Below are 12,934 nucleotides of genomic sequence, written 5' to 3' on the forward strand. Positions count from 1 at the left end.
GTAACTGATACAAAATAATGGAAGTATAGAGGTCATTTTGTGACACAAATAAGTGATTCAATATGTGTCCAAAAAACGTAAATGTTTCCTGAGCTTTCTTATACCTCCTTATACCTCGAGACTTCAAAACCTTATTCCTTATGATTATTTTTTTACCGGTTGTTAAAGGACGGCTGTTAGAACCAGGTATAAATGGGCTAGATAGTCAGGTTTATCAACTCTAAATGGCTAAATATTAGTACTACAATACTATTTGACACAAGGTATGAATCCCAGTGTTTCCAGTGGATTTGCAGTTTACCAGGCCAGGCTCATTAATTTGACATGATGACAAGTGGGAATGCTGTGGTTGTGAAAACAGCTCATAAGGTCAGCTGTGGCACACATCCCTCACATACACATGTCACAAAATCACAAGTCATTTAACAATCTACTGTAGGCAAAGGGCTTGCAGAGCTCAGGGGAATTCTCCTCAAATGCTCTGCTTGTAGAATAGGCCTTTCTTACTTTTGTCTTCAGATGAGAAGTTTTGATATTCCAACAGTGAATGGCCTCCCCAATTGAATAGAATCTCAGATATAAGTCATAGAATTATACAATATTTTGCATGTAATTTTTGTCTTCCTCAAACCGAGACTGCAGGGGTGATTACATCTTTATGACTACAAAATGAAAATTGGTGTTCTGACACAGAGTATAACAGCAAAAATTCACCACCCTTTAAGCTCTGCCAGAAAACACTCATGCATACCATAGCATAATGCGATTTTCATCCAGCCATGTCCATTTACAGGACACTGACTGACCAGCACAATCCTTCCATGATGAACAAAGGTACAATTGCCTCTCTATAAACAAAGCATTATAAAAAATAAATATGTTTCAACTGAGAAAGAGAGAGAAAGAGAGAGACACGGTCTGTACAATCATATTTCTGCTAATGCTGTCCTTTTGCATATCAACAACAACAGAAAACGAACAGACCAAGAAAGAAGACGACTCTGAGCTTACCTTCTCTGTGGATTGGAAGGTGCCAAAGAAGATGGGGATAAAGGCCAGCCAGTTCTTACCTTCTCTGTGGACTGGGAGGTGCCAAAGAAGATGGGGATGAAGGCCAGCCAGATCTTACCTTCTCTGTGGACTGGGAGGTGCCAAAGAAGATGGGAATGAAGGCCAGCCAGACTATACAGGTGGTGTACATGGTGAAGCCGATGGGCTTGGCCTCGTTGAAGGTCTCCGGCACCCCCCGGGTCTTGATGGCGTACACCGTGCAGGTGACCATGAGCAGCATGCTGTAACCCAGCAGGCAGATCAGTGAAAGGTCAGAGATGTCACATTTGAGCACGCCACGGGCCATGTCCGGATTGGCCGTGCGCTGGTCCTCGTAGTCGATGATGGCCTGAGACGGGTCTACCCCAAACCAGATACACACCCCCAGTAGCTGCACCAACGTCAGGCTGAAGGTGATGACCAGCTGGGAGGCTGGGGAGATGAACCTGGGGGCGCTCACCGACATGGATCCCTGCTCGAAGATGCGGTAGATGCGGTTAGTCTTGGTGAGCAGGGCTGCGTAGCTGATACTCATCCCCAGACCCAGGAAGATCCGTCTGAGGGAGCAGATGCCAACATCAGGGGCAGAAATCATGAGGAAGGTGGTGGCATAGCACATGAAGATACCAGTCAGCAGAACGTAGCTGAGCTCGCGGCCTGACGCCTTGACGATGGGTGTGTCGTTGTAGCGGATGAATGTGACCACCACGAACAGAGTGGCCATAATGCCCGCTACGGAGATGAGGACAGGGATGATGGCCCATGGGGAGCTCCACTCCAGCTTGACAATGGGGATGGGACGGCAGGCAGTGTGGTTCTCGTTGGGACGCAGGTCAAAGCGACACATCTTGCAGCTGTAGGTGTCTGACTGGTACTGGTAGCCGTTGCAGCGCTCACAGTGCCAGCAGCAAGGGATGCCCTTCACTATCTTCTTGCGCTCTCCGGCCTGGCAGGGGTGGCTGCAGATGGAGTAAGGGATCTGACGACCTCCACCTGGCCAGTGCATTGCTCGGATCTGAGGGGGGGTGGAGAGGAGATGAGGGGTACAGTCAAACACTTCACAAATAACTAACACTGTAACCCATAAACAGTCTCTTCTTGCTTAATAGCAATTACCACTGGTAATACAGTTAGTTTTCGGGCTTCTTTCTCCTCTCCATTAAAAAGTCTATTACACATAATCACTATTTGTCTTATTGAAAGGATATATTTAGTGTTATGTTATTAACTTTTTTTTGCCATCAATGGTGGTTGTTAAATTCATAGGCGGAAAACGCATCCCCAAATGTGTATTTAATTAACAGCTATAAGAATCCTATTAAACTAAAAGCACACCACAGGACTAGCATTTACACCACATTTACAACAACATTCACTGTCTTCCACCATTCACACAGCGTTGAAGTACAGAACCAGGTCGATTCCATGGAAACAAATTTCTTTTTTCTTTCAATCTTTCTTTGCCCAAGGCCATCTCTTCATATTCCATTCAAACATTATTTGCAGGGCCGGCTTCATGTAATTCATTGTTATAGATTTGTAAGCTCCTGTGTCCACAACTCCACCATATTGTTTCACCAAGACAGTGGATGGTATCTGTTTTTAAGCTCTTATTGTTTTCTTTTCATCCCAGTCACTTGTTGTTAATCATTAAAGCACCCTCTGGATGTTTGCACCATTGAAGATATGTGCACAAAGCCGTAGCTAATGGTTAAGGAGGAATTACTGAGCAAAGGAAGCACTAAAGTAGAACCAACAGATGACAACATTCCATCAAAGTTTCTTTGGGAGGAGAACCACTGACACCAAATGGTGAAACAGGTAAAGGTCATTTGGAGGGCATAAGTCTGATAATATAATTAAAGTACTGTATCTGCATATTAAATATATAAAAAATAAATGCTTACGGTCAGAGAGAGCTGTTCGGTCCAGTGACCGATGATTTTGTACTCAGCTGTTCTGTTTCTGATCTGGTACTGATAAATCTCATAGCGACCAGGGGCGTCTCCATTCTCATTGAAGAGCACTGGGTTGCCAGCTATTCCTGAAGGACAGAGGAGAGAGAGAGTGAAAGCATTAGTTTGAATTGTAATATAATTGTAATATATATATATATGCATACACACACAAGTACCAGTCAAAAGTTTGGACACACTCATTCAAGGGTTTTTCTTTATTTTTACTATTTTCAACATTGTAGAATAATATTGAAGACATCACAACTATGAAATAACAAATATGGAATCATATAGTAACCAAACAACTGTTAAGCAAACAAAAAATAAATATATATTTGAGATTCTTCAAAGTAGCCACACTTTGTCTTGATGACAGCTTTGCACACTCATTGCATTCTATCAACCAGCTTCACCTGGAATGCTTTTCCAACTGTCTTGAAGGAGTTCCCACATATAATGGGCACTTGTTGGCTCCTTTCCCTTCACTCTGTGGTTCAACTCATCCCAAACCCTCTCAACTGATTGTGGATACCAAGTCGTCTGAAGCAGCACACCATCACTCTCCTTCTTGGTCAAATAGCCCTTAATCAGCCTGGTGGTGGGTCATTGTCCTGTTGGAAAACAAATGATTGTCCCACTAAGTGCAAACCAGATGGGATGGTGTATCACTACAGAATACTGTGGTAGCCATGCTGGTTAAGTGTGCTTTGAATTCTAAACAAATCACAGACAGTGTCACCAGCAAAGCAACCCACACCAACACACCTCCTCCTCCATGCTTCACGGTGGGAACCATACATGCAGAGATCATCCGTTCACCTAGTTTGTGTCTCACAAAGACACGGCGGTTGGAACCAAAATGCGCAAATTTGGACACATGAGACCAAAGGACAGATTCCCACTGGTCTAATGCCCATTGCTCGTGTTTCTTGGCACAAGCAAGTCTCTTCTTATTATTGGTGTCTGTAGTAGTGGTTTCTTTGCAGAAATTCAACCATGAAGGCCTGATTCACGCAGTCTCCTCTGAACAGTTGACTTTGAGATGTGTCTCTTACTTGAACTCTGTGAAGCATTTATTTGGGCTGCAATTTCTGAGGCTGGTAAACTCTAATGAACTTGTCCTCTGCAGCAAAGGTAACTCTGGGTCTTCCTTTCGGCGGTCCTCATGAGAGCCAAATTCATCATAGTGCTTGATGGTTTTTGCAACTGCACTTGAAGAAACTTTCAACATTTTAGAAATTTTCTGGAATGACTGACCTTCATGTTTTAAAGCAATGATGGACTGTTGTTTCACTTTGCCTTTTTGAGCTGCTCTTACCATAATATGGACTTCTACCTTCTCACAACACAACCCTTTTACTCAACCTCATTAAGAAGGAAAGAAATTCCACAATTTAACTTTTTACAAGGCACACCTATTAATTGAAATGGATTCAATATGACTACCTCATGAAGCTGGTTGAGAGAATGCCAAGAGTGTGCAAAGCTGTCATCACAGCAAAGGGTGGCTACTTTGAAGAATCTCAAATATATTTTGATTTGTTTAACACTTTTTTTAAAGACCCCTACTGTATGCATATATATATATATATATATATATATATATATATATATATATATATATATATATATATATATATATATATATATATATATATATATATATATATATATACAAAAAAGTCAAAGCAGAATATGCAAATGTAGGCGGGTAACCAAAATAAATATGAAAATTCAACTTCTCTATTCAAGAAAGTTTGAAATGTAACTTGTGGGGTGAGGAGAGAATAAGTGGCATATGCTGATTGTATATTCTCTCTCTGGTCTGTTATGTCTAGGGGTTTCTGCCTAGTCAAATCATCTCTTCAGTCATCTATTAAAATGTTTTCTTCTATTCTCTAAGTGAGAACTGTGGGTGGGGGGATTTTGGGAAACAGCTTTTGTGAGAATAATGTCAAACTACAATGTGTTACTGTGTAGTGTTATCGCACACTGAAATTCTTTGTTAATGTTTTTCCCCAATATGTTTTGCCATTCGAGCTATAGTAATGGTATGTCACATGACTTAGAAGCCAAATGTCTGCAGATTCTCACCATCAACAAAACAGTCCCCACTACACAACAAACAATACACAACGACATATTTTCCTGAGATTCTCCTTTGTGATATTATAAATTATTTAAACTACACAACAACATTTACTTCCCAAAGAAGCCCCTTTGAATATATTAAGCATAGCATCACTGCTCTCTGCTGAGGATGCAAAGAGTACATCCCTATCGACTTCCACTTCAAAACTCAAGTTTGAACATGCAGCAGTACACCGCCATCCACTGATGGAAGGCGTAAGGCGCTGACATTTCCCTTTTCATGCCTGTCTTATCAACAAGTCTCCCCAAACACAATGGGTGTCCCATCTTACAAACAAGGGGAAAGCGTGGATGATCTCGGCGGTTCGGATTTCTGCTGAAGAGTATGCTTTTTCCTTCTCTTTGTTTAGCGTCAGGCGTAAGACGTACGCAGCAGCCTAATCCACATCTCGATGAGCCAGCCCCTCTGGATTAAGGATTTACTGTGTGCTCAGCCGTGCCTCAGCGACAATGTAGCCCCACATCTCACAGCAAAAGAAGCAGATGAGAGGGATTACAGCAGATGTTATTTATGAAGGAGATATGTTTAAAAAACACTCTCCATGAGTGTAATCATTTGTATCGTTTGTATCTGGGATTATAATCATAATGTTTTTCCTTTACAATTATTTTTTTTTACAAAAAGACATAGCTTTCCCACTGGCTCAGTTGGAGCTGTGTATTAGGGCGTGTTAAGGCTTTGAGGCCGTAGCCCATCGCATGGCACTGGCACCATGCTGTCACTGTGAAAGGAAAATGGATCCTGACTGCCACATTGGTCCTTTCAGACACTAATGTGGCACCACAGCCTGCCACTGCAGATCTAATTACATTTAACAGTTTACGGTCTTTTGGTCATGCTTGCTGCTCCAATCTGAGGTTGGCCCAGAGATTATTGGCATCTCTTAACCAGGCTGTTCTCTAGATGGACTGTATGTTCATGGCATGCCTTCTGGCATGCATGCCCTCATATACTGTATGTATGAGTTTAAGCCAACTTCTCAGACTATCGTTGTCATGCAGGCATGCCGTTGCAATACTGTCTTGTCATACATGGCATGACAATGATAGTAAGAGAAGCTGGTTGAAGATTTAGGGACAGGCTATAGTACAGGCTACAGTATAGACTACAGTACAGGCTACAGTACAGGCTACAGTACAGGTTATAGTACAGGCCACAGTACAGGCCACAGTACAGGCTACAGTACAAGCCACAGTACAGGCTACAATACAGTCCACAGTACAGGCCACAGTACAGGCCACAGAACAGGCCACAGTACAGGCTACAGTACAGGCTACAGTACAGGCCACAGAACAGGCTACAGTACAGGCTACAGTACAGGCTACAGAACAGGCTACAGTACAGGCCACAGTACAGGCTACAGTACAGGCTACAGTACAGGCTACAGTACACGTCTGCAGATGCATGTCAGAAACATTACAGTCCAGACTTAAGGCTCAGACACATTTTTGTGCATTGTATGTCACTTTTTAGTACCATTGTTCTCCAGAGCTACATTTAAAAGGCTTTTGGTTTGACATTATGGCTAGGGAGTAAAGTTTTTCCTGGTTAAGTTATGTAGTAAGGAAAACTCGGAGTACTAATGGAAACTGAGTATCCGAAAGGTGTATCCTCACAGCAGACTGACATAGTGATAGTGAACCACTTTAGAGTATACCATACCAGAGCCTAAACTGAGGGCATTGTATGATACCATAAGCAAAAATCTATATATCCTCTTGCAGTCACCATAGCAAAACCCTGAAGACTTGAAATTAGCTAAATATTTTCATAACTTTTATTCAGAAGTTTCCTGAAGCATATTTTCGACTACAGAAACAAGGTCCTGAGAGCAATCTTCAAAATTGCAGCCATTTTGCAGTCCTGAAAATGAAATTGAATGCACTCTCGGCGCATTGTTTAGTTTCTCTTTATGCAGTCCATTGTCCTCGGAGTCATTTCCTATTCAGGAGCCGAGCTGAGCCGTCTAACAGTTGCCACACTCACACTTCCATGCACTTAGCCTACAGACTCACTCACCCTCCAAGTGTGATATTATCTGAAGAGAAGTTCAGCAATGAATGAGCAGGGCATTTTTCCTGCTATTTTATGGTTGATTTGTCTCTCGTGATTCAACCTCTCATTATTTTTTTACAATCAAGAAACATGAATAGTATGTGATTGGACTGAATACGAAAGTTGAGTCTCTCTCTGGAGAGCTCAGATAGACACGATAAGCTGATTAAACTTGATAGAGGTACATGTGTATGTGAATCTTGTGTGATTTTAATGTTCACAACGGCGCAAAAAAAAGTAAATGCTGTATTGTCATGTACACCGGATAGGTGAAATGTGTTGTTTTACAGGGTCAGCCATAGTAGTATGGCACCGCTGGAGCAAATTAGGGTTAGATGCCTTGCTCGAGGGCAAACCTACACATTTTTCACCTTGATAGCTCGGGTTTTCCAACTAGAGAACTTTAGGTTACTGGCCCAAAGCTCTAACCGCTAGGCTACCTGCCACCTGCAATTTAGGAAAAGGTTAAGATTATTTCAACAGAGGATTCGTGGAACGAAGGAAAAAAAATGTTACGTCTCGGTCTCTGTTTTCTTAATGTTTCACACCAGCACTGCCATGTACTCTAGTGTGTTCAGTGTTAAATGACACTATTCTGTTGGCATGTGATTGAGGAAAGAGAAGGCCAATACACATTCATACTCATCATCCTAGCATAATATTATCCTCAACAATCACTAGTCATCATCCTGGCATAACAATAATCCTCAACAATCGCTACTCATCATCCTAACATAACAATTATCCTCAACAATCACAACTCATCATCTTAGCATAACAATTATCCTCAACAATCACAACTCATCATCCTAGCATAACAATTATCCTCAACAATCACAACTCATCATCCTAGCATAACAATTATCCTCAACAATCACAACTCATCATCCTAGCATAACAATTATCCTCAACAATCACAACTCATCATCTTAGCATAACAATTATCCTCAACAATCACAACTCATCATCCTAGCATAACAATTATCCTCAACAATCACAACTTATCATCCTAACATAACAATTATCCTCAACAATCACAACTCATCATCTTAGCATAACAATTATCCTCAACAATCACAATTCATCATCCTAGCATAACAATTATCCTCAACAATCACAACTCATCATCCTAGCATAACAATTATCCTCAACAATCACAACTCATCATCCTAGCATAACAATTATCCTCAACAATCACAACTCATCATCCTAGCATAACAATTATCCTCAACAATCACAACTCATCATCCTAGCATAACAATTATCCTCAACAATCACAACTCATCATCTTAGCATAACAATTATCCTCAACAATCACAACTCATCATCCTAGCATAACAATTATCCTCAACAATCACAACTCATCATCCTAGCATAACAATTATCCTCAACAATCACAACTCATCATCCTAGCATAACAAGTATCCTCAACAATCACTCTCTATTTGCCACATTTTCAAACCCATTATGAATTCTCTAACCAAGTAGGGCACAGCGTAACATCGCAGTCCAAGAGCCAGCTATATCCACAGAGTGATAGACTGTATGGATTATGAAGAAACTAGACAGATCCAGAGGAATCATGCGGTGACACAAGTTATCTGAACATGGATGGTGAGCATCATTTTTAAGACCCATTGACATTTGATAAATGTCATTATGATTGACAACAACAACAAAAAACATTATTTCGGTGAGCGAGTTCATTAGAAAGTGCATGGATGATGTCGTTCCCATAGCAACGATTAAAACATTCCCAAACCAGAAACCATGGATTGATGGCAGCATTCCAGTGAAACTGAAAGTGTGAACCACTGCTTTTAACCAGGGAAAGGTGACCGGAAACATGACTGAATACAGACCGAATACAAACAGTGTAGCTATTCCCTCCGCAAGGCAATCAAACAAGCTAAGCGTCAGTATAGAGACAAAGTAGTCACAATTCAATGGCTCAGACACAGGAGGTATGTGGCAGGGTCTACAGTCAATCACGGATTACAAAAAGAAAACCAGACCCATCTCGGACCAGAATGTCTTGCTCCCAGGCAGACTAAATAACTGTTTTGCCCGCTTTGAGGACAATACAGTGCCACTGACAAGGCCCGCAAACAAAACCTGCGGACTCTCCTTCACTGCAGCCAAGGTGAGTAAAACATTTAAACGTGTTAACCCTCGCAAGGCTGCAGGCCCAGACGGCATCCCCAGACGCGCCCCCAGAGCATGCGCAGACCAGCTGGCTGGTGTGTTTACGGACATATTCAATCAATCCTTATCCCAGTCTGCTGTTCCCACATGCTTCAAGAGGGCCACCATTGTCCCTGTTCCCAAGAAAGCTAAGGTAACTGAGAGACTAGTCAAGGACCATATCACCTCCACCCTACCTGACACGCTAGACCCACTCCAATTTGCTTACCGCACAAGTAGGTCCACAGACGATGCAATCTCAACCACACTGCACACTGCCCTAACCCATCTGGACAAGAGGAATACCTATGTGAGAATGCTGTTCATCGACTACATCTCAGCATTTAACACCATAGTACCCTCCAAATTCGTAATCAAGCTCGAGACCCTGGTTCTCGACTCTGCGCAACTGGGTACTGGACTTCCTGACGGGCCGCCCCCAGGTGGTGAGGGTAGGTAACAACATCTCCACCCCGCTGATCCTCTACACTGGGGCACCACAAGGGTGCGTTCTGAGCCCTCTCCTGTACTCCCTGTTCACCCACGACTGCGTGGCCTTGCACGCCTCCAACTCAATCATCAAGTTTGCGGACGACACTACAGTGGTAGGCTTGATTACCAACAATGACGAGACGGCCTACAGGGAGGAGGTGAGGTTCCTCGGAGTGTGGTGTCAGGAAAATAACCTCACACTCAATGTAAAAAAAACAAAGGAGATGATTGTGGACTTCAGGAAACAGCAGAGGGAGCACCCCCTATCCACATCGATGGGACAGTAGTGGAGAGGGTAGTAAGTTTTAAGTTCCTCGGCGTACACATCACGGACAAACTGAATTTGTCCACCCACACAGACAGCGTCGTGAAGAAGGCGCAGCAGCGCCTCTTCAACCTCAGGAGGCTTGTCACCAAAAGCACTCACAAACTTCTACAGATGCACAATGGAGAGCATCCTGTCGGGCTGTATCACTACCTGGTACGGCAACTGCTTATGTACTGCTTATGTACATATTCTTTATCCCTTTACACTTGTGTGTATAAGGTAGTAGTTTTGGAATTGTTAGGTTAGATTACTCGTTGGTTATTACTGCATTGTCGGAACTAGAAGCACAAGCATTTCGCTACACTCGCATTAACATCTGCTAACCATGTGAATGTGACAAATAAATTCGATTTGATTTGATTTTAAACTGGATGCTGATTGGCTGACAGCTGTGGTATATCAGACCATATACCACAGGTATGACCAAACATTTATTTGTATTTCTCTAATTACATTCGTAACCAGTTTGTAATAGCAGTAAGGCACCTCGGATGTTTGCTGTACATGGCCAATATACCATGGCTAAGGGCTGGGTCCAGGCAATCTATGTTTTGTCGTGCTTAAAAATAGCCCTTTGCCATGATATATTGGCCATATACAACACCTCGTCGGGCCTCAATGCTTAAGTATATTCCATTCTATATTCCATTCCATTTACAATATCTAGATAGAAAATACATTTCAGTAGATAAAGAGGCATCATTGGTGCAGCCATGTATTTACAGACTATTGGCGCTATTCCACCTCAGTTCTCCAGGTGTGTTATTTCTCCAGCTGTCCATTTCAACTGGACATAGTTGTAAGTAACAGCATGCTGAGGCTGCCTGGTCAAGGCCTGTGTTGAGGGTGAGCGATTAGGCTTGTCATGTGGCACACATTGCATGTCTAAATGGGGCCTATCTGTGTCAGGGGCCTAATGAGGGCCCTTAGTGGACTCCGTTGTGGCACATACACACACACACATACGCCCACATGCACACAAACATGCCCGGGACAGCAACACAATTAGACCCAACCAAATCTTGAGAAAACAAAAAGATAATTACTTGACACATTGGAAAGAATTTACAAGAAAACAGAGCAGAATACCTGACCACTGTGACTGACCCAAAATTAAGGAAATCTTTGACTATGTACAGACTCAGTGAGCATAGCCTTGCTATTGAGAAAGGCCGCTGAATGCAGACCTGGATCTCAAGAGAAGACGGGCTATGTGCACACGGCCCACAAAATGAGGTGGAAGATGAGCTGCATTTCCTAACCTCCTGGCAAATATATTACCATATTAGAGACACATATTTCTCACAGAATACACAGACCCACAAAGAATTTGAAAACAAATCCAATTTTGATAAAATCCCATATCTATTGGGTGAAATACCACAGTGTGCAATCACAGCAGCAAGATTGTGACCTGTTGCCACAAGAAAAGGGCAACCAGTAAACACTATTGTAAATACAACCTTTAATTATGTTTATTTATTTTCCCTTTTGTACTTTAACTATTTGCACATCATTAGAACACTGTATATAGAAATAATATGACATTTGAAATGTCTTAATTCTTTTCAAACTTTTGAGTGTAATGTTTACTGTACATTTCATTTTTGTTTATTATCTATTTCACTTTCTTTGGAAAAGTAAACATATGTTTCCAATGCCAATAAAGCCCCTTAAATTGAAATTGTATTGAATTGAGAGAGTAAATCTGCAATATAAACAATGGGAGGAGAAGTCTCATACCACATCATATCCTCTCCGGTCTCTGCCAGGGGGGAAGTGTTGGCCTTGTCTGTCATGGCCGACAAGATGGAGCATCACCATTATACTGTATCTGTTCTGTTGGGCCCTTGGAGGCCCTCGCTGCATCTCTGTGTGGTCTTCTCTCTTTCCTTTATTATGACTTGCCTGGGAAATCCTTTAGTGATCCTCACAACACCATGTCCATTTTCTTCCTCTCTTTATTTCCCATTTCACATATTGAACATCATTTCTGATAATCCATTAACTCGAAAAAGCATTCAGTGGAGCGAACAGGCCTGAGTTTCAGTCATCTCAAGAGTAGTGTTTCAGAAGAAACAAATAGGCCTGACTTTCAGTCATCTCAAGAGTAGTGTTTCAGTAGAACAAACAGGCCTGACTTTCAGTCATCTCAAGAGTAGTGTTTCAGTAGAACAAACAGGCCTGACTTTCAGTCATCTCAAGAGTAGTGTTTCAGTGGAGCGAAAAAGCCTGAGTTACAATGTACTGCATGATCGCTCCATCACTGTAATGTAGTCTTGTGTGTGTGTGTGTGTCTGTGTGTGTGTGTGCGCGTGTGTGTGTACGGGAGCGAAAAAGCCTGTAGTGTCTGTTTGTTTTTCTGAACAGAGCCCAAGGACCAGCTTGCTTAGGGGGCTCTTCTCCAGGTTAATTTCTCTGTAGGTGATGACTTTGTTATGAAAGATTTGAGAATCACTTCCTTTTAGGTGGTTGTAGAATTTAACAGCTCTTTTCTGGATTTTGATAATTAGCGGGTATTGGCCTAATTCTGCTCTGTATGCATTATTTGGTGTTTTACAACGTACACAGAGGATATTTTTGCCTAATTCTGAATGCAGAGTCTCAATTTGGTGTTTGGCCCGTTTTGTGAATTCTTGGTTGGTGAGCTGACCCCGCCCTCACAACCATAAAGGGCAATGGGTTCTATAACTATTCAAGTATTTTTTAGACAGA

The 12,934-nt window shown here is 42.1% G+C and overlaps 1 protein-coding gene across 1 annotated transcript in view; it reads right to left on the reverse strand.

The window, feature by feature from the left end:
* The window catches only part of LOC110494726 (metabotropic glutamate receptor 4-like), a 279,682-nt gene that overhangs the window by 33,728 nt on the left and 233,020 nt on the right, over positions 1-12,934 (reverse strand). The window contains exons 8-9 of the mRNA XM_021570042.2: positions 2,958-3,094; positions 1,130-2,065 (exon numbers count right to left, since the gene is read on the reverse strand). Of these exons, the coding sequence (XP_021425717.1) occupies positions 1,130-2,065; positions 2,958-3,094 (1,073 nt within the window). The remainder of the gene's footprint in view (positions 1-1,129; positions 2,066-2,957; positions 3,095-12,934) is intronic.

This window comes from Oncorhynchus mykiss, chromosome 17 (genome assembly GCF_013265735.2).
Source record: "Oncorhynchus mykiss isolate Arlee chromosome 17, USDA_OmykA_1.1, whole genome shotgun sequence".
NCBI lineage: Eukaryota > Metazoa > Chordata > Actinopteri > Salmoniformes > Salmonidae > Oncorhynchus > Oncorhynchus mykiss.